This window comes from Oryctolagus cuniculus, chromosome 7 (assembly GCF_964237555.1).
Source record: "Oryctolagus cuniculus chromosome 7, mOryCun1.1, whole genome shotgun sequence".
In the NCBI taxonomy this organism is placed as follows: Eukaryota; Metazoa; Chordata; class Mammalia; order Lagomorpha; family Leporidae; genus Oryctolagus; species Oryctolagus cuniculus.
This window is the reverse complement of record NC_091438.1, coordinates 61,426,043-61,453,097: the sequence shown is the minus strand read 5'-3', so window position 1 is coordinate 61,453,097 and position 27,055 is coordinate 61,426,043. Positions and strand designations below refer to the sequence as shown.

Here is a 27,055-nt window from a genome sequence, read left to right as displayed (position 1 = left end):
GAATGATTGCAACAGGCAGGGCTGGGTCAAGCCACAGGAACCTGGAACTCCATCTGGGTCTCCCACAAGGATGGCAGGGGCCTAAGCACTTGGGCCATCTCCTACTGCTTTCCCAGGCACATTAGCAAGGAGCTGGATCAGAAGTAGAACAGCCAGGACTCAAACTAGCACTCAGATATGAGATGCCTGCATCATAGGCAGCAGCTTAATCCACTGAGCCACAGTGCCGGTCTCTCTGTCCAGAGTATTAAATCTGGCAGGGGTAGATGCTGTCATGACTATCCACGTACAGTGAAAGAAGTGCAGTCACAATCCAGACTAAAGTCCTAGACCTTAAAGCATAGGGAGAATTTTCCCAGAAAAAAGAAAACAGAACAGCTTCAGTGAAAATAGGGAAAGTACTGGCAGAGCATGAGGCATGGGAAAGTTTACGTGGGGCTGGAGGAGATAAACATGGGGTATTCAGATTGAGTGGGATGGATGTGGTGGGTCAGGTGTCAGAGGCTCAGCTGTGAAAGGTCCCAAATGCCAAGCAAGATTTAGCTTGCAATGACAGCCAAGCATTGGTTTAGTGGAGTAACAGCATCTTATCAGCACTTCAAAAAAAAAAAAAAAAAAAAACTACTACATATTTAAGTATTTTAAGTTGGTGTAATGATACAATCAAGTTTATATAAGAAGATATGCACATTTCTGGAGATTCATCTTGAAAGATGAAAGGGTATAATGACATGTTTTCTAGGATTTACTTTAAAATATGTTAGCAAACAGAGCAGGTATTTGGCCTAGCAGTTAAGATGCCACTTGGAACACCCCTTTCCCATATCCAAGTGCCTCGGTTGGAGTCCCAGCTGTACTCCTGATTCCAGCTTCCAGCTAATGTGCACTCTGGGAGGTAGTATATGATGGTTCAAGAGGCTGGGTCCTTGCTACCCATGTGAGAGATCTAGATTGAGTTCCTGGCTTCCAGCTTCAGGCTGGCCCAGTCCTGGCAGTTGTAGGTATTTGGGGAATATATCAGCAGATGGGAGTCCTCTCTCTCTCTCTCTCTCTCTCTCTCTCTCTCTGCTTTTCAAATAAAAAAGCAAAATGTTAAAAAATATATATATTTTGGTAAACAAACAAAAAGGATGAATGGGGCAAACATGACAGTAATCTTGACAACTATTACATTTCAGTGTATTAATCTCTTTACTTTCATGCGTTTGGGAATTTTTATAATTAAGAAAAATTTATTTAAAATAAAACTCTAAAACCTAGAAAATGTTAAGTATTTGTTTAAAGATTTATTTATTTATTTGAAAGTCAGAATTCTGGAGAGAGAGAAGGAGAGAAAAAGAGAAAAAGAGAGAGAGAGAGAGAAGAGGTCTTCCATCCACTGGTTCACTCCCCAATTGGCCGCAATGGCCAGAGCTGCACTGATCTGAAGCCAGGAGCCAGGAGCTTTCTCAGGGTCTTCCCATGCAGGTGCAGGGGCCATCCTCCACTGCCTTCCCAGGCCATAGCAGAGAGTTGGATTGGAAGTGGAGCAGCTGGGTCTCAAACCAGCACCCATATGGGATGCCAGCACTGCAGGCAGCGACTCTACCCGCTATGCCACAGCACCGCCCCGAAATGTTCAGTATTGATCTAAAGATTATATCAAGGGGGCCAGCACTGTGCTGTAGCAGGTAAAACTACCACCTGCAGTGCTGGCATCCCATACGGGTACCAATTCCCATCCCAACTGCTCCACTTCCTATCTGGCTCTCTGCTATGGCCTGGGAAAGGAGAAGAAGATGGCCCAAGTCCTTGGGCCCCTACACTCCTGTGGGAGACCCAGAAGAACCTCCTGGCTCCTGGCTTCAGATCAGCCCAGCTCTGGCCATTGCAGCCATTTGAGGAGTGAACCAGCGGATGGAAGACCTCTCTCTTTGCCTCTCTGTAACTCTGCCTTTCAAATAAATAAATAACTTTTTTTTTTTTTTGACAGGCAGAGTGGACAGTGAGATAGAGAGAGACAGAGAGAAAGGTCTTCCTTTTGCTGTTGGTTCACCCTCCAATGGCCGCCACGGCCGGCGGGCTGCCGTGCACCACGCTGATCCAATGGCAGGAGTCAGGTACTTCTCCTGGTCTCCCATGGGGTGCAGGGCCCAAGCACTTGGGCCATCCTCCACTGCACTCCTGGGCCACAGCAGAGAGCTGGCCTGGAAGAGGGGCAACCGGGACAGAATCCGATGCCCCGACCGGGACTAGAACCTGGTGCCCGTGCTGCAAGGCGGAGGATTAGCCTATTGAGCCACGGCGCCGGCTAATAAATAACTCTTAAAAAAAATAATAATAATGTTTCCGTGATTTTGTTTACTGGTATGCAAACTATTTCAACTGTGGCATTCCTTTCCCTAATCACAAAATCTACCAGACAGCTCAAGATTGCCGTTGTGATGACTTTTGTTTTTTGGTTTTTTAAGGATTTATTTATTTGAAAGACAGAGTTAGAGAGAGAGAAATATTCCATCCCAGGTTCATTCCCTAAATGGCCACAACAGCCAGGTCTGGGCCAGACTGAAGCCAGGGACACAAACCAGTGCCCATATGGGACCCTGGGGTCACAGATGGCAGCCTTAGCCACTATGCCACTATGCCACAACACTGGCCCAAGGATGACTTGAGAGTAAACATTTTAACAAATAAATTGACAGAATGAGCTATTTAATCAAAGAATAGTGTTCAAATCCAGTTTTTGGTGACATTACATGTAAGCTATCTGATTTCTTTGTAATTTTTCCTTTTTTAAGGACATATTTATTTGAAAGTCAAGGTTAGAGAGACAGAGACAGAGACAGAGACAGAGACAGAGAGATCTTCCATCTACTGGTTCACTCTCCAGATGGCCCAACAGCCAGGGCAGGGCCAGGCCAAAGCCAGGAGCCAGGAACTCCATATGAGTCTCCCACATGAGTAACAGGGACCCAAGCATTTGGGCCATGAACTGTTGCCTTTGTGGGCACATTAGGAAGAAGCTGGTTCAGAAGCAGAGCAGCCAGGACTTGAACCAGGAACTCTGATATGGGATGCTGGTGTGGCAAGCTTTATCCAGGTTTTGCATATGAGTGGCAGGGGCCCAAGTACTTGAGCCACCTTCTGACGCTTTTCCCAGGCCATTAGCAGGGAGCTGGATTGGGAATGCAGCAGCTGGGTGCAGGCAGTGGCTTAACCTGCTACAGAACAGCACCAGCCTCTACTTCTTGATAACTTTGAAGAATTAGATGTATACCAAATAATATACATTATTATACATGGTCATACATCCATTTTTAATGATATACATAAAGACATACATTTTATTTCCAAATCCTATCACCTGTTACAAGAAGAAAATAAAACCACTGTTAAATTGATTGAATTTTAACTTTTTGAGGTTTAAAATAGTCAGGGGCCAGCGCTGTGGCATAGCGGGTAAAGCCGCCACCTGCAGGGCCTGCATCCCATATGGGCACCAGTTCAAGTCCCAGCTGCTCCACTTCTGATCCAGCTCCCTGTTGGTGACCTGGGAAAGCAGTAGAAGATGGCCCAAGTCCTTGGGTCCCTGCACCCACGTGGAAGACCTGGAAGAAACTCCTAGTTCCTGGCTTCGGATCGGTGCAGCTCTGGCCGTTGCAGCCAATTGGGGAGTAAACCAGTGGATGGAAGATCTCTCTCTCTCTCTCTCTGCCTTTCCATCTCTCTCTTTCTAACTCTTTTAAAAAAAATAAATCTTTAAAAAAAAGGTCAACTATCAGCAATTTCATATATTTCCACTTAATGATTTCCTGAAGCTATTATAACACATATGTGTTTCCTCAAAGCCTATAACTAGCCTTACTTTACCCTATACAATTTAATTAGAATATAAGAACTTTCTAGCTTAAAAAAATAAATAAATAAATAAATTCATGAAAATAAGACTGGCATACTGATTGAACAATGGCCTAATCAAAAACATTTCCCCAAATATTGTATAAGTTAATCTATGACTTAAGTATATTTCATAAGCTCTGAAAATAAAAATAAGGCTTAACAGAAGGAAAGGAAGCAAAAACTGAAATATCACTGAATGGCAATGCTTAAAAAGGAACCAACATAGTAACAATAAAAACTAAGGCAAGGGGGTAGGCATTGTGGTACAGTGAGTTAAGATGCTGCTTGTGATACTCATGTCCTTTATCAAAGTGCCTGGTTCGAGTCCTGGCTAATCTACTTCCAATTCGGCTTCCTGCTAATGTGATCCTGGGAGGCAGCAGCTGCAGCTCAAATGGTTGAATCCGTATCACCTACGTAGGAGACCCAGATAGAGCTCCTGATTCCCACCTCCTTCCTAGCCCAGCCCTGGATATTGTGGACATTTTGGGAATTAGCAGAAGGAACAGATCTCTCTTCCTCTCTATGTCATCTGCCTTTCAAATGGAAAAAAAAAAAAAAAAACTAAGGCAAAAATAGTAGTACAAACCTTTGGTCCTTACCTTGGATCAATTACTTCTGGATAGGCACACACTCTCAGGGTTTTTGAATTTGAACCAACAGCATATAAATTACCACTTGGGTGGAAAGCCACTGCTCTAACAGCTTGTGTGTCTTCCAGGGTATTAATACAAACAAACTGCTTTTTTGATTTGTCATCCTATGGAAAGAATGAATACAAAAGTCATTCTAAGAAAAAAGTGAATTAGAGAGAAATCATCTTAATCCTATTTTAAATTCATTTGAACTGTATTATTCCTCTTTGATCACTTTATATTTTTATCTATAGTCATATGTTCTTTTAAGTGGCAAATCCAAATTAACCTTCATTTTCTTAAATATTGCTGCTCATTGTTAAACTAAAGTCAGATAGTTCATAAACATTCAAGTTTTTCTTTGCTGATTAAGACAAAATATAAAATTAAATATGCATCCCACATAAAGTTCTCTTTAAACTGTCAAGAAAAAATAAGCTTACTTATACAGAAATTCTAACAAAAACTATAGAGCATCATTTGTTTCTAAAAGCAGGAAGTACAAAGGACTACTATTTAATCTATTAAAGGTAAAAAGAAGGAAAAAGATGAAGTTTACCATCATTTCCAACAAAGAATATTTCAGTATGTCAAATAGGTATGTAGAATACTCTTGTGGCTGGCGCCGCGGCTCAATAGGCTAATCCTCCACCTAGCGGCACCGACACACTGGGTTCTAGTCCCGGTCAGGGCGCCGGATTCTGTCCCGGTTGCCCCTCTTCCAGGCCAGCTCTCTGCTGTGGCCCGGGAAGGCAGTGGAGGATGGCCCAAGTGCTTGGGCCCTGCACCCCATGGGAGACCAGGAGAAGTACCTGACTCCTGCCATTGGATCAGCGCGGTGCACCGGCCGCAGCGCACCAGCTGTGGCAGCCATTGGAGGGTGAACCAACGGCAAAAGGAAGACCTTTCTCTCTGTCTCTCTCTCTCACTATCCACTCTGCCTGTCAAAAAAAAAAAAAAAAAAAGAATACTCTTGTGAAACCATAAAGGTGATTTAATTAGAGCACTGAATTTTGAGTTTCATGTTTATTTTAAACTGGCAATCTACCTATCCACAGCTGTCTTCTAAAGACGCAAGTTGAAGCAGTTCCATATAGAAGCTTTCAGGATTCTGCTAGTGAAATCACCTTGATACCTTGACAGGACTGACTGGATCTGGAACAGGGACCTCCACACTGAGTACGGCCAACAGATTCAACCAAATTCTGTGTTTGAGAAGTCTCAATGTCGAGTACACACACAGAGGCAGATCGTTTCAGCTCTGACTGCATCCAAGGGCTCCAAAATTCACGATGACCATACTAACAAAGAGACTATTTCTCTCTCTACCCAAGTTTTTATATACTCATGCAATATATCCTCACTGGGAGAGCAGGGAGCAAACTTAATGTAACACATCATGTCTACCTAAGATATATAAGTTGAATTCTTATGTTATTCCTATGAATATATTTGACTAGAAATACAGCATTTTCCATTGAGCCACATAAAAAAACTGTGACTGGCTGCCACAGAAACAGCATGGGTAGTGGAGAAAAAGGAAGGGAATGACTAACTGATGAAATGGCCCATATTATATTAATAACTGCCAAGGGTTGCTTTTAGCAGAAGCCATTCAGATTGATTTTATTTGCTCTCCTCTGATGCATGATAAACTTTTAAGGGGCCAGCACTGTGGCGTAGTAGGCTAAGCCTCTGCCTGTGGCGCCAGCATCCCATAGAGGCACCAGTTGTTTCCCAGCTGCTCCTCTTCCAATCCAGCTCTCTGCTCTGGCCTGGGAAAGCAGTAGAAGATGGCCCAAATCCTTGGGCCCCTGCACCCTGTGGGAGACCTGAAAGAAGCTCCTGGCTCCTGGCTTTGGATCAGCCCAGCTCTGGCCACTACAGCCATTTGGGGAGTAAACCAACAGCCCAGCCTTTACAATGACTGCCAAAATGCATCTTTGAATTCCGACTTCCTTAGCAAAATTTGCAAGTTTATGTGAAATTTTCTTCCCTAAAGTATTACCTCTTCCCCTCTTGATCTCGACAGACTCCCTGAAGAATCACCAAGAGGTGGCTTAATGACCGAATGTTCTGATGAGCTGTAAGGAGGAGAAATTTCAAATAAAGTTTACTATAAATACCAACACACAAAATAACCTTCAACCTGTAATTTTTCTTCTTCGTAAATGACTCTCACTGAATTCATTCAAAGTCACTTTCTATAGAAATTTATTAAGAGACTCAGATTCAGTGAAACTAAAATAGTTGTAAAGAGGGGCCAAAAAGCCACGCTGGGAAGTCAAAGCCCACATAATTTACAGTTGAGGTATCAAGTTTCCTTCACCTGCGTAGTTCCAGAATCTTGTTTGCTAGGCTTAAATCTCGTTTACCCCAGGTAGGAACCTGGAGATTGCTCTTCAGGAAAATTATCTAGGCCCCCAACAGAAACTGACAGTTGGGGCTGGTGTCGTGGCTCACTTGGTTAATCCTCCGCCTGCAGCGCTGGCATCCCATATGGGCACCGGTCCTAGTCCTGGTTGTTTCTCTTTCAGTCCAGCTCTCTGCTGTGGCCCCGGGAGGGCAGTGGAGGATGGCCCAAGTGCTTGGGCCCTGCACCCGCATGGGAGACCAGGAGGAAGCACCTGGCTCCTGGCTTCAGATTGGTGTAGTTCCGGCCGTAGTGGCCATTTGGGGGGTGAACCAATGGAAGGAAGACCTTTTCTCTCTCTCTCTCACTAACTCTGTCAAATAAAAAGAAAGAAAGAAAGAAACTAACAGTTGAGGGTCTCTTATAAAAAAATAAGACAGTATTTCCACTTACTCAGTTTTTTGGTGAGGCCAATGTAGTATATGGCTCCATCCCCTCCCCTTCATTTTTTTTTAAAAATGCCTAACCCTTAACACATAGCTAAAAAGTTCCAGATACTTGAAGAAAGCCTCCTACACGAAAACTAGAAACTAACAAATAGAGAGGCATGCATTTGCTGCAGCAACTGGAATGCAGCTTGGGAGGCCCACAGCTGATACCAAAGTGCCTCGACTGCAGCCCTGCCTCTGCTGCTCAGATTCCAGCTTCCTGTTAATGTGCACACTGGGAGGCAGCAGGTGATGACTCAAGTATTTGTATCCCTGTTACCCATGTGGGACACCCAGATCTAGTTCTGAGCTCCTGGTTTCAGCCTGACCCAGCCTTGACTGTCACAATCAGTGAGGGAATAAACCAGCAGATGAAAGATCTCGGTCTCTCTTTCAAATATATTTTAAAAAAATTTTTATAGACTAATTGAAAAAGGAATGCAAAAGAATGGCAATTTAGGGAACAAAAGATAGAAAAATATATTCTTACAGATTTAAGAAGAAATGAAGATTGTGTAAAACAAGAGAAATATCTATTTTTTTTTAAAAAAGTAAATTTAAAGCACAAGAAAGAACTCTTACAAAATAAAAATAGTAAAGAACAGATCAATCAATCAATAATTTCTCAATTTCCCATAATTTAAGTTTCCAGCTTAAAAGGACTCATGAAGTACCAGCAGAATGAAGGAAGTTTCAGAACCTCAGGGGGCCGGTACTGCAGCTCAATAGGCTAATCCTCCGCCTGCGGCACCGGCACACCAGGTTCTAGGTTCTAGTCCTGGTCGGGCACTGGATTCTGTCCCGGTCGCTCCTCTTCCTATCCAGCTCTCTGCTGTGGCCAGGGAGTGCAGTGGAGGATGGCCCAGGTCCTTGGGCCCTACACCCACATGGGAGACCAGGAGAAGCACCTGGCTCCTGGCTTTGGATCAGCGCAGTGCACCAGCCACAGTGGCCATTGGGGGGTGAACCAATGGAAAAAGGAAGACCTTTCTCTCTCACTGTCCACTCTGCCTGTCCAAAAAAAAAAAAAAAAAAAAAAAAAAGAACCTCAGGGAAGAGAACGATCTGAAAAATCAGATTGGATAAAGCAACAGGCTTCTTGCACTTGGGAATTAAAAAGGAATCAGACTTCATAACATGACCACTGAGATTGGAAGATTAGGTAGCAGTGCCTTTGACATGCTGAGGAATGATTTCCACCCTAGATTCTCTATTCAAAATACTAACAAATCAGGAGTGAAATACAGCAAACACATTTTTATGCAAGCAAGGTTGTAGAAATTTCACCGTTGATAGACCCATTTTCAGGAAACTACATGAGATCCTGAAAACAGGGGTCCAAGACAGGAAGGAGGCAATGAAATCCCAGGAAGATGGTGAGGAAGTCCTAGGATTCTCAAGGCCTGTCTAAAATGGCCTAGAAGAAATAACATGAAGTGAAGCAGGAGTGATCCTGGAAGGATTCCTCCCAGGAAAAAAGAAAAATGGAATAGAAAAAATTATCTGATATATTTTATAATAATGAGAAAAGTTTTGTGCTTTTATAATCATAGTTCTGTCAAAGCATCTGCAGACAGTTTATAGTGATAGTGTCTAAGAAAACAGCATGGGCCAGCGCCATGGCTCACTAGTCTAATCCTCCGCCTTGCGGCGCCGGCACACTGGGTTCTAGTCCCAGTCGGGGCGCCGGATTCTGTCCCGGTTGCCCCTCTTCCAGGCCAGCTCTCTGCTATGGCCTGGGAGTGCAGTGGAGGATGCCCCAAGTACTTGGGCCCTGCACCCCATGGGAGACCAGGAGAAGCACCTGGCTCCTGCCATCGGATCAGCGCGGTGCGCCGGCCGCGGCAGCCATTGGAGGGTGAACCAACGGCAAAGGAAGACCTTTCTCTCTGTCTCTCTCTCACTGTCCACTCTGCCTGTCAAAAAAAAAAAAAAAAAAGAAAGAAAGAAAGAAAAAGAAAACAGCATGTGGACATACACACACATAGCAAATTGAGGCAGGTGCTGTCCCCAGGAAAAACATTTACATGTTCTTAGTAATATAACACTGAACACTAATTTAAACAAAAACTGGTATATGGTGAAAGAAGGGATAAACAAAGTATGTTCTGTGTGGGAAGCATGAAAGAAAACCAGTGGATAATAAAAATAGAAATAGAAACATACTATTCAGAAATGTGAAAATAGGCCGGCGCCGCGGCTCACTAGGCTAATCCTCCGCCTAGCGGCGCCGGCACACCGGGTTCTAGTCCCGGTCGGGGTGCCGGATTCTGTCCCGGTTGCCCCTCTTCCAGGCCAGCCCTCTGCTGTGGCCAGGGAGTGCAGTGGAGGATGGCCCAGGTGCTTGGGCCCTGCACCCCATGGGAGACCAGGAAAAGCACCTGGCTCCTGGCTCCTGCCATCGGATCAGCGCGGTGCGCCGGCCGCAGCGCGCCGGCTGCGGCAGCCATTGGGGGGTGAACCAACGGCAAAGGAAGACCTTTCTCTCTGTCTCTCTCTCTCACAATCCACTCTGCCTGTCAAAAAATAAAAAATAAAAAATAAAAAAAAAAATAAAAAAAAAAAGAAATGTGAAAATATACAGCAAAAGAAATAGCCAAGGGTGAGTGCTATGGTGTAGCAAGTAAAGTAGCCACTTGGGACACCTCTATCCTATATCAGTGAGCCTGCTCAAGCCTTACTTAGCTTCCAATCCAACTTCCTACTAAGGCCCATCCTGAGAGGCAAGATTCAAGTAGTTGAGTCCCTCCCACCCACGTGGGAGACCTGGATGGAGTTCTAGGCTCCTGGCTTTGTCCTGGTCCAGCTCTGGCTGTTGCAGGTATTTGGGAGGTGAACTAGCAGGTAAAAGATCTCTGTCATTCTGCTTTGTAAACAAAAAAAAAACAAAACAAAACACCCAAATGGGTTGAAAAATGACAGCCTACAGGAAACAGAAATGGTACACAAAGATGGTAAGACAGGGAATTCTGTTTTAGGCCTTTAAGTACGATTTGGCTTTTTAAACCATGTATGTATATTACATTGATAAAAATTAAATTTAAATTTTTGAATTCTAGATTTGAGAGTACTCAAAACAAATATCATAGGAACTGTAATAAAGAAGTAAATATTAGGTAAACATATATTCTAAATTAATTATTATAAGGCTAATACCTATACACATCCAAGTGCCAAAAGTCAAGTTATGCATTTTTAAATTCAGCACCCTGAAAATTGTTCTATGTTACAAATAAACACTTGTTTACTGAGATAAAAACTTTCCAATTTGTGAAAACAAATATGTAGTCTTCAACTACTACAACTGCCAGTGCCACCAACTCTGTCTTGTTGTAATCATTCCATCATGTTATAAACCACACCTTCTCGTGCCCCAAAAGTGTGATTTTTAATATATTTGTTGAAAGATGACAATGGCAATAAAAAAGAAAATCAGGGAGGACCTAATCCTGAAACTGTAGGAAGATGGCTTATAAAAAACAGAATTGTCAGGCCGGCGCCGCGGCTCACTAGGCTAATCCTCCCCCTAGCGGCGCCGGCACACCGGGTTCTAGTCCCGGTCGGGGCGCCGGATTCTGTCCCGGTTGCCCCTCTTCCAGGCCAGCTCTCTGCTGTGGCCAGGGAGTGCAGTGGAGGATGGCCCAGGTACTTGGGCCCTGCACCCCATGGGAGACCAGGAGAAGCACCTGGCTCCTGCCATCGGATCAGTGCGGTGCGCTGGCCACAGCACGCTAGCTGTGGCGGCCATTGGAGGGTGAACCAACGGCAAAAGGAAGACCTTTCTCTCTGTCTCTCTCTCTCTCACTGTCCACTCTGCCTGTCAAAACAAAACAAACAAACAAACAAAAAAAACCAGAATTGTCTTGGTATAGTGAGGAAGCCGTAAAGGAAATTAGGGACTATATAGAGACCTAGAAGTTGGTAGAAGAGAATATAAATTAAGGCAGGTTAGGGGGGAAAAATGGTAGAAAGCTCCAAAAACTTCCACTGTAAAGCTCCAAAGAGAAGTTCAACTGTCTGTGTTTCTATTCATTACAGAGAAGTTAATATTTCCAGGTTTACAAAATAAGCACTTACATTTGGCTTCCACAAGGTGATTCCTCAAGAAAAGGTATGTGATTTGCTGATCCAGGATTACGAGGAGTGCTTGTGTGAATATTCGATGTATCATGTGTGAGTCTTTGACTAGAGTCTTGGGGCGGTGTAGCAAAACTTGCCACAGAAGAATTATTAGATCCGTTGCCTTTGCTCCCATTACATTGCTGGTTAAGTGCTGACACCTCGTTACCAAGGCTATCCATTCCAATATTTAACTCACCAAGCTTTTGAATGGACCTATAAAAATTAAACAGTTATTTTAAGATAAAAACTTAATGACATTCCTAATATATACATTAAAAGTTTAAGGTGGTAAATACATGTACACATAATACATAATCCATGGTAATTATTCTGTTTTTTTTTTTTTTGATAAAATTCCTGTTACAATTACCAACATCATGGGGCAGACATTCGACATAGGGGTTAAAATGGCTGCATCCTGTATCACAGTGCCTGGATTCATATCCTGGCTCTTCTCCCAATTCCAGCTTCCTGCTAACTAATGTGTGCCACCAACATGTGAACCCAGATTGAGTTCCCAGCTCCTAGCTTCAGCTCCAGCCCAGGCCTAGCCCCTGTAGGTACTTGGGGTCTGAACCAACGAATGAGAGTACTCACTCGTGCATTCGTATTCTGTTTCTCTCTCTCTCTCTCTCTCTCTCTGTGTGTGTGTGTGTGTGTGTGTGTGTGTTCTCTTTCTCATAGTCCTGGTTTGAGTTCCAGCTACTCCACTTCCCATTCAGCTCTGCTAATGCAGCTGGAAAGGCAACAAATAATGGCCGAAGTACTTGGGTCCCTGCCAACCACGTGGGGGACCCAGATGGAATCGTAGGCTTCAACCTTGCCCAGCCCCAGTGTTGCAGACATTTGTGGAGTAAACCAGCACATAGAAAATATCTTTCTCTCCCTGTCATTTTGCCTTTCAAATAAATAAGTAAATTTTTTAAAAGATTGTATTTCTTTGAAAAGCAGAGTTACACAGAGAGAGAATGAGAGAGAAAGAGAAAAAGAAATCTTCCATCTGCTGGTTCACCCCACAGATGGCTGCAACGGCTGGGACTGGGCCAGGCAAAAGCCAGGAGCCAGGAGATTCATCCCTGTCTCTCAAGTGAGTGCAGGGGCTCAAACACTTGGGCCATCTTCCGCTGCTTTTCCCAGGCACATTAGCAGAGAGCCAGATCAGCAGTGGAGCAGATGGGATTCAAACCAGCACCCATATGGGATGCCGCCTTTGCAAGTGGAGGTCTAGCCCATTATACCTCAATGCCAACCACATAAATCTTTTTTTTAAAAAATGCCAACATATCATTTTAACTCTTAAAGTGAAGAGGGATGGAGGAAGGGCAGGATATGCCAAAAATAAGTGTTAAATCAGTGGTGCCAATTATAGCATGAATAAAAACAAAAGATTAAGAGGTATACTGATACAGAACTATTGGTAAAAATACCATGATTGGTAGCTGATTTTTTTTCTAATAAGATCAAGTAATATGCTTATTTCCCTGTTTCTTTCTATGCCTCTTGAAAGCAAGAAGCAAAGTTTAAAGCTAGAAACAATGATTTGCTGCCAGAATGATCTGAAAGAATAAAACTTTAAGGGAGAAAAGTACATTTTTATTTGCAGGTTCTATACCTATTTAACTTGTTCTTGATTTTAGTCTGGTATTTTAGAAGTCCTGGTACAGGAATCGGTATTGCAGCATATCAGGTAAACCCACTGCCTGAGATGCTGGCATCCCATTTGAGCTCAAATCTGAATCCTAGCTGCTCTACTTCTGTTCCTGCTCCTTGCTAATGTGCCTGAGAAAGCAGCAGATGATGCTCCAAATACCTGGGCCCCTGCCACCCAAGTGGGAGACCCATATGGGTGGAGTTCCAGGTTTTGGCCATCTGAGGAGGGAATCTGCAGATGGAAGATCTCTCTGTCTCTGAAACTCTGCTTTTCAAATAAATAAATCTTTAAAAACAAAAACAAAAAGTTAAAGGAATGACATAATTTATAGGATAAATTTCCATTCACAGTTACAGACTTGGTTATCCTAGAGATTTTTTTTTGAAGATTTATTTATTTGAAAAGCAGAGTTATATAGAAAGAGGAGAGGCAGAGAGAGGAGAGGAGAGGAGAGGAGAGGAGAGGAGAGGAGAGGAGAGGAGAGGAGAGGAGAGGAGAGGAGAGGAGAGGAGAGGGGAGGGGAGGGGAGGGGAGGGGAGGGGAGGGGGGGAGGGAAGGGGAGGGGAAGGGAGGGGAGGGGAAGGGAGGGGAGGGGAGGGAGGTCCTCCATCCACTGGTTCACTCTCCAAATGGCTGGAATGGCCGGAGCTGCACCAATCCGAAGCCAGGAGCCAGGAGCTTCTTCTGGGTCTCCCACACGGGTACAGGGGCCCAAGAACTTGGGTCACCTTCTACTGCTTTCCCAGACCACAGCAGAGAGCTGGATTGGAAGTGAAGCAGCCGAGATACAAACCGGCGCCCATATGGGATGCTGGCACTGCAGGTGGCGGCTTTACCTATTACGCCACAGCGCCAGCCCCTATCCTATAGATTTTTATAACTTTTGATGAAATTTTAAATTTTTGTTGCTAAAGAAATTGACAGAACTGCTGAATAATATACATGCTCTAAATTGAACCTACATTATATGAAAAACTCCTGAGTTTTCTGTATGTTTGCCATTAAAGAAGGATGAACCTTCTCAAATAGTTTAGCTCTTTTTCTAAGGAAGTGCACCTCTTACCACTATTGGAGTCAAAGAACTTCGCCACTTTGTCTTCTAACTACTAGACATCTGCTTGGAAAGTCAAACTGCAACAGTGACTTTTAGGCAAATGAAGAAGACATCTAAGAACCAGAAGTGGTAATTCATCAAATTAGGAAAACTGTGACAAGCCCCTGAGCTATCAGAGGTTGGAAGAGAACAATTTCCAGAATGAATGTTCAGGGGCGACAAGATCAATCAGGGATCAATGACTTGCACAAACCTCACTGTCAAGCAAGTTATTCCTAATATTATTGAGCCAAGTGAAGAACTGACAGTCACCATGGCAAACGCCTAATCATAATCACCTAAGAACCAACATTTAAAGCACATTTCCACATGCCAGGAATTATTCTAAGTAATTTTACATATACTAACTAATTTAATCTTTCAACAACTTTGTTCATTTTGTCTGGGCCCAGTGTTGTGGTACAGTGAGCTAAGCTGCTGCCTGTGACACCAGCATCCCAAATCTAGCTGCTCTGCTTCCAATCCATCTCCCTGCTAATAAGCGTGGGAAAGCTGCAGAGGATGGAAATAGCCCAAGAACCTGGAAAACTGGGATGGAGTTCCTGGCTCCCGAACTCGCTGCAGCCATTTTGGAAGTGAATCAGTGGTTGGAAGATGGATCCTGCTCTATCGATCTGCCTTTAAATTTGAATTTTCTTTAAATAAATAAATACATACCTTCTGGTTTATTGACTTTTAAACTCACATACAGATATATACATAATCCTTCTATAGTTAAAAACAACCTGTTTGCTGACACCGTGGCTCACTAGGCTAATCCTCCGCCTGCGGCGCTGGCACCCCGGATTCTAGTCCTGGTTGGGGCGCCGGCTCTGTCCCAGTTGCTCCTCTTCCAGTCCACCTCTCTGCTGTGGCCTGGGAAGGCAGTGGAGGATGGCCCAAGTGCTTGGGCCCTGCACCCGCATGGGAGACCAGGAGGAAGCACCTGGCTCCTGGCTTCGGATTGGCGCAGTGTGCCAGCCATGGCAGCCATTTGGGGAATGAACCAACAGAAGGAAGACCTTTCTCTGTCTCTCTCTCTCACTAACTCTGCCTGTCCAAAAAAAAAAAAAAAAAAAAAAAAAAGTGTTCATAAGGCTTGGGCAAAAATTATAAAAATGAATTATTTTAATATATTGAATCCATGAGGCTAACATTGTGGCACAGTGTGTAAAACTGCCACCCTCGAAGCCAGAATCCCAATATGGGTGCCAGTTCAGGTCCCAGCTACTCCACTTCCAATCTGGCTCCCTGTTAACGACCTGGGAAAGTAACTGAAGACGGCTCAAGTGTTTGGACCATTCTGGTCTCCACGCAGGAGACCAGAAGAAGCTCCTGGCTTCTTGTGGCCACCTGGAGGTGAACCAGCAGATAGAAGATATCCCTCTCTGCCTTTGAAATAAATAAATCTCCAGTCTTAAGCAGTCATAATAATAAAAATAACAGCTAACAACACAGTGCTTACAACAGGCTGCATAGTGCCCACCCCAAACACTTTCACAGATTAAACTCATTTACTCTCATGGCAACACTATGAAGTACATGAAGAAACAGGCAAAAAAGAAACTAAGTTCCTCATCCTCAGTCACCCTGGGACAGAGCTAGATTCACCTGGCAGTCTGCTTCCAGTCTGTACACTGAACCACCATACTTTTCTGCACTAGCTGAGCCCTCAGAATGCTATGGCAGAAAGACATTGTGTAATTCCACGTTACCTGAAATGCTTAAAAAAAAGCCTTAAAATTTCAAGCTATACATAAAAGTGGCAGTTACTGTATGCTTTCAATAACTTTTAAATAATTCCTTATATTTCAGAAAGTAACTCAAAGACGAACCTATTAAGGAATTGTTCGGTGAGATTCTGTGGCTGATCAGGACCCTCTTCCTGATTCACACCCCCTTCAAGCAACATCTGTTGGTATATCTGTCGCTGCTGCTCCTTCTGTTCCAAATGCTGTTGATAGCGCAGTCTTTGCCTGTAATATTCTTGAAACTGTTCTGTTGAATCTCGAAGCTTAAAATATTAGAAAAAAATTATATATTTGAGCAGGCAATGTCTATACTATGTCTTGACTCAATATACCATTTATAAATTATTTATAAATGCTACATATATATAATTAAAATATGTAACTAGCTATATTTAACAATTATGAAACAATATATTGTTCTTTGAAACATAACATAGTATCTATGAGTTTTAATATTCCAGTAGAGGGGACAGCACTGTGGCACAGTGCGTAAAATCACCATCTGCAATGCCAGTACCCCATGAGGATGCTGGTTCAAGTTCTGGTGGCTCCACTTCCAATCCAGCTCTCTGCTATGGCCTGGGAAAGCAGAAGATGGTCCAAGTCCTTGGGCCCCTGCACCCATGTGGGAGACCCAGAAATTCCTGGCTCCTGGATTTGGATTAGCCCAGCTCTGACCATTGCGGCCATTTGGGGAGTGAACCAGCATATGGAAGACATCTCTCTCTCTCTCTCTCTCTCCCTCCCTCCCCCCCCACCCCCTCTCTGCCTCTCTGTAACTCCACCTTTCAAATAAACAAATAAATCTTAAAAAAAAAAATTCAAGTACATCACAGCACTGTGGCACAGGGGGTTAAGCTATTACCTGTGACGCCAACATCGACTGAGTGCCAGTTCAAGTCCTGGCTGCTCCACTTCCTACCTAACACCCTGCTTAATGTGCCTGGGAAAACAGGGTAAGATGGCCCAAGTACTTGGGCCCTGTCACCCAAGTGGGAGACCCATATAGAGTTCCAGACTCCTGACTTTCTCTCTCTCTCTCTCCTTTCCCCCAACACTGACTTTCAAATAAATATTTAAAATATATACACTCAGGGCCAGAGCTGTGGTGCAGCAGGTTAAAGCCCTGGTCTGCAGCACCGGCATCCTATATGAGCACTGGTTCCAGCTGTTCTACTTCCAATCCAGCTACCTGCTGTGGCCTGGGAAAGCAGCAGAAGACGGCCAAGTACTTATGTAGGAGACCAAAGGAATTCCTGGCTCCTGGCTTCGGATCAGCTCTGCTCTGGCTGTTGAAGCCATTTGGGGAGTGAACCAGCGGAGAGAAAATCTCTCTCTCACTGGCTTTGGCTCTCTCTGTAACTCTTTCAAATAAATAAAATAAATCTTTAAAATAAAATAAGATACATATACCCAAGTATATCAGTTAATTAGCTTAATTCCACAGCAACAGACTAACCAAAATCAATGGCCACCCTTATTCCTTGACTATCCCAAAATAAAAATGTAAATTATAGTGGTTATAAGTGGTGCATAGGCTGGCGCGGCAGCTCACTAGGCTAATCCTCCGCCTGCGGCGCCGGCACACCGGGTTCTAGTCCCGGTTGGGGCGCCAGGTTCTGTCCCAGTTGCCCCTCTTCCAGGCCATCTCTCTGCTATGGCCCAGGAAGGCAGTGGAGGATGGCCCAAGTGCTTGGGGCCCTACACCCGCATGGGAGACCAGGAGAAGCACCTGGCTCCTGCCTTCGGATCAGCACGGTGCGCCGGCCACAGCGCGCCAGCCGCGGCAGCCACTGGAGGGTGAACCAACGGCAAAGGAAGACCTTTCTGTCTCTCTCTCTCACTGTCCACTCTGCCTGTTTAAAAACAATAATAATGATAAGTGGTGCATAGTCAAAATATGAATGTAGAAAAACATTAATCATAATTGGCATTACTTAAAAAAATACACACTGAGAGACTGCATTAATAGTTGGTAAACACAATATTAATCTTGTCAAAAATACTTAATTTTTTTTTTTTGACAGGCAGAGCTAGACAGTGTGAGAGAGACAGAAGAAAGGTCTTCCTTCCATTGGTTCAAGCCCCAAATGGCCTCCACGACCGGCACGCTGCACCCATCTGAAGCCAGGAGCCAGGTGCTTCCTCCTGGTCTCCCATGCGGGTGCAGGGCCCAAGGACTTGGGTCATCCTCCACTGCCTTCCCGGGCCACAGCAGAGAGCTGGCCTGGAAGAGGAACAACCAGGACAGAATCTGGCGCCCCAACCGGGACTAGAACCTGGGATGCCGACGCCGCAGGTGTAGGATTAGCTTACGGAGCTGTGGTGCCAGCCAAAAATACTTAATTTAAGCATAGAAGTGGTCTAACAGATTCCTTTAGCAGGCAACAAATTTTTTTATTTTTATTTTTTGAGAGGCAGAGTGGACAGTGAGAGGGAGAGAGACAGAGAGAAGAAAGGTCTTCCTTTTGCCATTGGTTCACCCTCCAATGGCCGCCGCGGCCAGCGCACGGCGGCCAGCGCATCGCGCTGATCCGAAGCCAGGAGCCAGGTGTTTCTCCTAGTCTCCCATGCGGGTACAGGGCCCAAGCTCTTGGGCCATCCTCCACTGCACTCCCTGGCCACAGCAGAGAGCTGGCCTGGAAGAGGGGCAACTGGGACAGAATCCAGCGCCCCGACCGGGACTAGAACCCGGTGTTCTGGTGCCGCAGACAGAGGATTAGCCTATTGAGCTGTGGCGCCGGCCCAAAATTTTTTCAAAGCCCAGTTTCAAATATCCATTCACAAGAAAGAATAAATAGGATTACAAGGGCTGGTGTGAACTCTTCTTTAAATGTCGGGTGGATTCACCAGTGATGCCATCTAATCCTGGATGTGTTTTGTTGGAAGGTTTTCAGTTATTGATCAACCTCTTTACTTCTTATAGGCCTGTTGAGATTTTCTGATTTTTTTCCTTGAGTCTTAGATAACCTGTGTGTCTTTAAACTTGTCCATTTCATGTAGGTTATCTAATTTGTTGGCTTATAATTAGTTTTTTATTCTGATAACCCTTTCTATTACTGTAAGGTCAACGGTGATGTCCTCAGTTTTGTTTCTGAACTAGCTGTCCTCTCTTTTTTAATCTCACTCTAGGTAAAGATTTGTCAATTTTTTTCACCCTTTTTGAAGAATAATTTCTGCCTTCATGGATTTGCTCCATTGCTTTTCTGTTTTCTATTTATCTCTATTATAATCTTTGTTACTCCCTTACTTCTGCTAGCTTTGTGTTTAGTTTGTTCTTTTCTAGTTCCTTGAGTCATAAAGTTAGGTTACTGATTTAAGATATTTCATCTTTTATTTATTTATTTCAGAGGCAGAGTGACAGAGACAGGAAGAGATCTCTCATGTACTGGTTCCCTCTCCAAATAAGCCTAAGAGCCTGGGATGGGCCAGGACAAGGCAAGGAGCCAGGAGCCAGGAACTCAATCCAGATCTCTAGAGGACCCAACTACTTCAGCCACCACTGCTGCACCTGAGACTGCATTAACAGGGAGCTGGAGTGAGGAATTGGAGATGAGTATCAAAACCAGGTGCTACAATGCAGGACAGAGGCATCTTGATTAATGTCTCAATCAGTAGGCTAAACATCTAACCCATTTTCTTCTTTTTGAATGTAAGCATTTATGGTTCCAATTTCAAGCACCGCCTTCACTGTACCCCATACATTTTGGTATGTTGTACTTTCATTTGTCTCCAAGTATTTTATTTTTTATGAGTTTTTAAAAAAGTTCTTTATTTATTTAAATTTAAAAGGCAAAGAGAGATCTTGCATCCACTGGTTCACCACCCAAATGTTCTCAGGCTAAAGCCGGGAGCTGGGAACCCAATCTAAGTATCCCATGTGGGTGGCAGGGACCCAATCACTAGAGCCATCACGTGCTGCTTCCCAGGGTGTGCATTAGCAGGAAGATGGCATCAGAAGCTGAGTAAGGACTTGAATCGAGTCACTCCAAATGGATGTGGGGAGTTCCAAGTGGCATCTTAACCATATTTTCTAATTTCCCTTATGAATTCTTTAGCTCATCACTATTCACAGATGACAAGATCCTAAATACAGAAAATCTACAGATTTGTGAATTTCTAGTTTTCTTTCTGCTGTTAACTTCTTCCAGTTTCATTCCATTAAAGTCAGAAAATTCACTCTGCAAGATTCCAACATCTCAAAACTTATTGAGTCAAGGCTACTGCTATAGTGTAGTAGGTAAAGCTACCGCCTGCAGTGCTGGCATCCCATATGGGTGTTGTTTCGAGTCCCAATTGCTTCACTTCTGATCCAGCTCTCTGCTATGGCCTGGAAAAGCAGAAGATGGCCTAAGTCCTTGGGCTCCTGCACCTGCGTGGGAGACCTGGAAGAAGCTCCTGGCTCCTGGCTCTGGACTGGCTCAGTTCTGGCCATTGTGGCCAACTGAGGAGTGAGCCAGCAGATGGAAGACCTCTCTCTCTCTTTCTCTCTCCCTCTGCCTGTACTTCTCTGTAACTCTTTCAAATAAATCAATAATTTTTTTTTTTTTTTTGACGGGCAGAGTAGATAGTGAGAGAGAGACAGAGAGAAAGGTCTTCCTTTTTTTTGCCATTGGTTCACCCTCCAATGGCCGCCGCGGCTGGCGCGCTGCGGCCGGCGCACCGCGCTGATCCGAAGCAAGGAGCCAGGTGTTTCTCCTGGTCTCCCATGGGGTGCAGGGCCCAAGCACTTGGGCCATCCTCCACTGCCTTCCCGGGCCACAGCAGAGAGCTGGCCTGGAAGAGGGGCAACCGGGAAAGAATCTGGCGCCCCGACTGGGACTAGAACCCAGTGTGCCGGCGTCGCAAGGTGGAGGATTAGCCTAGTGAGCCTCGGCGCCAGCCAATCAATAAATCTTTAAAAAAAAATTCTATCCAAGCAAATACTATTACTTCTTAGAGAGTCATTATAAAGCACAATACAGGGGCCAGTGCTGTGGCGCAGCAGGTTAATGCACTGGCCTGAAGCGCCAGCATCCCATATGGGTGCCGGTTCAAGACCTGACTGCTCTTCCAATCCAGCTCTCTGCTATGGCCTGGAAATGCAGTAGAAAATGGCCCAAGTCCTTGAGCCCCTGCACCCTCATGGGAGACTTGGAAGAACCTCCTGGCTCCTGGCTTCGGATCGGCGCAGCTCCAGCCAATGGAGCCAATTGGGGAGTGAACCAGCGGATAGAAGACCTCTCTCTCTCTCTCTCTCTGCCTCTCTTCTCTCTGTGTAATTCTGACTTTCAAATAAAATATATAAATCTTTAAAAAAAAAAAAACACAAGACATATGGTAAATATTACCTCATTTTTTTCTTGCTTAGCTGGTCCTGGATTTTGTGCTCCATTTGCAGGCTCTTTTTCTGAAACTGAACTCTGGCCCAAGATTTCACCACTGATAGGCCGCTGTGCTTCAACAGGTGTATCACTTCTTGCAGAAAGGTGCCCAAAACAAAAACAAAAACAAAAACAACAAAAAAAAAAGGAGATGTGGGATTAAAGAACAATGCATTTTAATTTTTAATTTAAAAAATTTAAATTTAACATTAGTACTTATCTACTAAAAAAACATTAAATTTTCCTTTCTTCTCTGAAAAAAAAAACTATAAAAAGTGTTTTAAGAAATAGAATCTGCGGCCGGCACCGCAGCTCAATAGGCTAATCCTCCACCTTGCGGTGCCGGCATACCGGTTCTAGTCCTGGTTGGGGTGCCAGATTCTTTCCCAGTTGCCCCTCTTCCAGGCCAGCTCTCTGCTGTAGGCCAGGGAAGGCAGTGGAGGATGGCCCAAGTGCTTGGGCCCTGCACCCCATGGGAGACCAGGAGAAGCACCTGGCTCCTGCCTTCAGATCAGTGGGGTGCGCAGGCCGCAGCGCGCCAGCCGTGGCGGCCATTGGAGGGTGAACCAAAGGCAAAAGGAAGACCTTTCTCTCTCTCTCTCTCTCTCTCTCTCACTTCCACTCTGCCTGTCAAAAAAAAAAAAAGAAATAGAATATGCTTTTGTTGGAGGAGTACTAGGTTTGTAGGCAAGGAGAACAATCTCTGCTCCAAAATCAGTTGTGTGGCCTTGTGACAATCACTTACATTCTCTGTGGTTCAGCTTCCTCTAAAAACTGAGTTAAAAGTTGTACAAGCTAATGCCTATAATCTCTTTATGAAATCTAAATCTGTGATTTTTTTTAATCCAAACATTTATTTCTCTTCTTCTATGATTCTACCAAAATTATAAGCATTTCTGTGATTTTATTACAATGCTATCTTTGGTCTATTCAGACTTAACATAAAAACTAAACATGTGGCCGGCGCCGCAGCTCACTAGGCTAATCCTCCACCTTGCGGCGCCGGCACACTGGGTTCTAGTCCCAGTCGGGGCGCCGGATTCTGTCCCGGTTGCCCCTCTTCCAGGCCAGCTCTCTGCTGTGGCCAGGGAGTGCAGTGGAGGATGGCCCAAGTGCTTGGGCCCTGCACCCCATGGGAGACCAGGAGAAGTACCTGGCTCCTGCCATCGGATCAGCGTGGTGCCCTGGCTGCAGCGCGCCAGCCGCGGCGGCCATTGGAGGGTGAACCAACGGCAAAGGAAGACCTTTCTCTCTGTCTCTCTCTCTCTCACTGTCCACTCTGCCTGTCGAAAAATAAATAAATAAATAAATAAATAAATAAATACTAAACATGTATCTTCCAATATTTCTAATGTTTACTAACTATAAACTTGAGGTCTTTTGTCAGGTTGTTTTTAATATTCTTCCAAAATATTAAGTTTCGTCAGTGCCACGGCTCAATAGGCTAATCCTCCACCTAGCGGCACCGGCACACCGGGTTCTAGTCCCGGTGGAGGCGCCAGATTCTGTCCCGGTTGCCCCTCTTCCAGTCCAGCTCTCAGCTATGGGCCGGGAGTGCAGTGGAGGATGGCCCAAGTACTTGGGCCCTGCATCCCATGGGAGACCAGGAGAAGCACCTGGCTCCTGCCTTCGGATCAGCGTGGTGCGCCAGCCACGGCGGCCATTGGAGGGTGAACCAACAGCAAAAGGAAGACCTTTCTCTCTGTCTCTCTCTCACTGTCCACTCTGCCTGTCAAAAAAAAAAAAATAAGTTTCTACTTTTCATAGCTACTCTGTGCAAAATTTTCAATAACTTTATCGAAAGACGATGAATGCCAAAGACACATACACATATACCAATCAGTACAAGGCACTGTGGGAACACTAGAAAAGTAAAATGATTTCTGTATTTAAGGAGCTGGGTTATGAGGCAGCCTCATAACAATCTCTCAAGGCAGATGTGTATAAGATACGTCAAATATAATGTAGGGTTCAAGGGAGCAGAGCAAGTCATCCTTACAAAGGTGTATTAGTTAGGAGCCTGTATTCCCAAGTACTTAAACATACACACATACATATACAGAAGAAAGTAGAAAACCCTGTGAAGAGTTTTCAGCTATCAGACTGTACCGTAAATTATTAATGACCACAGAAACCTCCTTTTATGTCCATTAGATAGAATTTGTAAGGGTTATTAACTATACAGATAGAACACAATTACCTTCATAAAGTAGCATTTAATTTTGTGATTTATTCAGAACTTCCATATGCATTATCTGATTTAACATGCACAATAACCCATTTTTAATTTTTAATTTTAATTTTAATTTTAATTTTTAATTTCTGAAACAGATTCAGAAAACAAGTAATTCTCTTAAAATGCACAGATAGGAAACAGAGGTAGAACTTCATCAGACCACAAATCTAATGCTGGCTATACCCAAGGAGACTTCGATTTTGTGACCATTACACTGAATAGCCAAAGCTTACATATTTGAACTGATTTTTGTCTGTACTGAGTTTCTTCCTGTGCAAGCAAAAAGATATCCTTACAAAATACTATGCTCCCTTAAAACCTTTCTTTTGTTTTACTTTCTTCTTTAACACAGTTGCTTAATAATTTTATCCCCAGGATCCATCATTGTGGTGTAGTGGGCTAAACTGCCACCTGCGACACCAGCATCCCATATGGGCCCTGATTTGAGTCTTGACTGCTCTACTTCCAATCCAGTTCTCTGCTAATGCACCTGAAGCAGCAGCAGAGGATGGTCCAAATACTTGGGCACCTGTACCCATATAGGAGACCCTGATGAAGCTCCTGGCTTCAGTCTAGCCCAGCCCTGGCCATTGCAGCCATTTGAGGAGTGAATTAGTGGATGAAAGGCCTCTCCCTCTCTTTTTCCAAATGCCTTTCAAATAAATAAATCTTTAAAAAAATTGTAGCCCCAGTATACAGGCTGGTGTTAGCATGTAATAAAGACTCAAAAACTTTTTAAATGGATAATGATTTTAAACAAGTATTGGCTGGCGCCGTGGCTCAACAGGCTAATCCTCCACCTTGCGGTGCCAGCACACTGGGTTCTAGTCCCAGTCGGGGCGCCGGATTCTGTCCCAGTTGCCCCTCTTCCAGGCCAGGTCTCTGCTGTGGCCAGGGAGTGCATTGGAGGATGGCCCAAGTGCTTGGGCCCTGCACCCGCATGGGAGACCAGGAGAAACACCTGGCTCCTTGCTTCGGATCAGCGCGATGCGCCGGCCACAGCACGCCGGCCGCAGTGGCCATGGGAGGGTGAACCAACGGCAAAAGGAAGACCTTTCTCTCTCTGTCACCATCCACTCTGTCAAAAAAAAAAAAAAAAAAAAAAGTATTAAGAATTCCCAGTACTTTTTATTTTATTTTTTTTAAAAGATTTATTTATTTATTTGAAAGGCAGAGTTACACAGAGAGAAGGGGAAACAGAAAGAGAGGTCTTCCATCTGCTGGTTCACTCCTGAGATGGCTGCAACAGCTGGAGCTGCACTGATCAAAGCCAAGAGCCAGGAGCTTCCTCAGGGTCTCCCACGTGGGTGCAGGGGCCCAAGGACCCAGGTCATTTTCCATTGCTTTCCCAAGCCACAGCAGAGAGCCAGATCGGAAGTGGAGCAGCCAGGACTCGAACCGGCGTCCATATCATCACAGCGCCAGGCCCAAGAATTCCAAGTACTTTTAAAATTATAGCTAAAATATTTTTAAAACAAGGAAACTGTTCCACAGTAAATTCTTACACTTCACCCCCATCACAGTAGCTCTCCTATAGCATTTCCTTAACAATCCTTCTAACGCATTGTCATTAAGACTTTGAAGAGGAGTTCTGAAGGGAAGAAACTTATATTTACTGAGCACCAGTCACAAGAGTGCCACTCAGCCAGGAGGTTCAGCGCACTGTGCCAAGTTCTGTTTTATAGATGTGGTAACTGAGGCTCAATGAGATTAAGTAACTTTCCCAAGGTCACACAGTCAATAAATGGCAAAAACTATTGTTCAAGCCCAAGTCTAACTTCAAAAGCCATGTACAATTCATTATTCCACACAGCTTTGCCTCACAAATTTTCTATTTCTGAGATATGACACATGCCTTCTGAATTACTGCTACTCCTCAGTAGACAATACATGTACTAGTTACTTTTTTAAAAAAAAAATATTTATTTTATTTATTTGAAAGAGTTACAGAGAGAGGCAGAGACAGCAAGAGAGGTCTTCCATCCGCTGGTTCACTCCTCAGATGGCCACAACGGCCGGAGCTGAGCAGATCCGTAGTCAGGAGCCAGGAGCTTCTTCCAGGCCTCCCACATGGATAGGTGCAGGGGCCCAAGGTCTTAGGGCATCTTCCACTGCTTTCCCAGACCATAGCAGAGAACTAGATCAGAAGAGGAGCAGCAGGGACTAAATCGGCGCCCACATGGGATGCCGGCACTTCAGGCCAGGACTTTAACTAGTTATTTTTGAAAATGTCAAATTTTACACATCTCTGCTTTTTCTATCATGGTCTAAAAACTTATACTATACTTCTTTCCCTTATTCATTCTTCAAATTCCTTCTTTATATAGGAAACATCACGTAACAGTCAGATTTGACCAGATTTCTGTGCACCCTTTCTCTGCATTAGACAATCCTGATGCACAAGTCCAAACGTGCCATTGCTACACTGACCAACTATTTTTATAACAGCAGTTCCCCCAAAATTGAAGCCCAGCATCCCAGACAATGATCATTTTTTTTTAAAGAGGTCGGAAAGACCAAGACAAGTTTAAAATATTCCCCATCAATGCTCAAAACCCCCTACTCCTTTGGGATTTAAAAGCCACCCTAGCAGCTGGCATTTTGGCAATAGAGCATAAGGCTGCCACCTTAGGTGCCAGCATCCCGGCTGCTCCACTTCCGATCCAGCTCCCTGCTAATGCTCCTGGAAAGGCAGTGGAGGATGGCCCAAGCCCTCAGACCCCTGGATCCACTAAAAAGACCAAGAAGAAGCTTCTGGCTCCGGACCAGCCTGGAACTCTAACTTTCAAATAAATAAATAAATCTTTATTTAAAAAAAAAAAGTGAAAAAAAAAGGGGGGGGTGGCCAGCGCTGTGGCTCACTTGGTTAATCCTTTGCCTGCAGCGCCGGCATCCCATATGGGTGCTGGGTTCTAATCCTGGTTGCTCCTCTTCCAGTCCAGCTCTCTGCTGTGGCCCAGGAAGGAAGTGGAGGATGGCCCAAGTGCCTGGGCCCCTGCACCTGCATGGGAGACCAGGAAGAAGCACCTGGCTCCCAGCTTCGGATCGATGTAGCGCCAGCCGTAGCGGCCATTTGGGGAGTGAACCAATGGAAGGAAGACCTTTCTCTCTGCTACCGCTCTACCTGTCAAATTAAAAAAAAAAAAAAAAAAGTCACCCTAGCCTTCAGGAAGTACCTCACTTACCTAATCCTAGTTAGATTTCCCCTCTCTTTAAAGAACACTAAGAAAGTATCACAATCCCTCTCCTCTAGTCTCATAGCAATTTAACAGGAAATTCTTCCCTATATATTATATATTTATCTTTTTTTTAATGTCTGAATTAAATATCTCTACTTGCTCTCAACAGAAATTCTGAGTCCAGGATCCTTCTTCTCCACAAAGAATGCCTCTATCTATGCTATGTAATATAAAGATGGTAAGTTTTTATGCTCTTTTGAGGGAAAAAAATTATTGCACTCAATAACAATACTTTATGGTACCAA

At 44.3% G+C, this 27,055-nt stretch overlaps 1 protein-coding gene across 7 annotated transcripts in view; it reads right to left on the bottom strand.

The window, feature by feature from the left end:
* WDR47 (WD repeat domain 47) overlaps positions 1-27,055 on the bottom strand; it is an 83,421-nt gene that overhangs the window by 13,795 nt on the left and 42,571 nt on the right. For 4 of the 7 annotated variants that reach the window (XM_017346022.3, XM_002715813.5, XM_070077935.1 and 1 more), the window contains 5 exons: positions 21,303-21,429; positions 16,057-16,235; positions 11,433-11,690; positions 6,523-6,598; positions 4,482-4,639 (listed from right to left, as the gene is read on the bottom strand). In XM_017346022.3, the coding sequence (XP_017201511.1) occupies positions 4,482-4,639; positions 6,523-6,598; positions 11,433-11,690; positions 16,057-16,235; positions 21,303-21,429 (798 nt within the window). The remainder of the gene's footprint in view (positions 1-4,481; positions 4,640-6,522; positions 6,599-11,432; positions 11,691-16,056; positions 16,236-21,302; positions 21,430-27,055) is intronic. The other 3 variants (XM_051856197.2, XM_008264762.4, XM_070077936.1) reach the window with 1 other exon arrangement.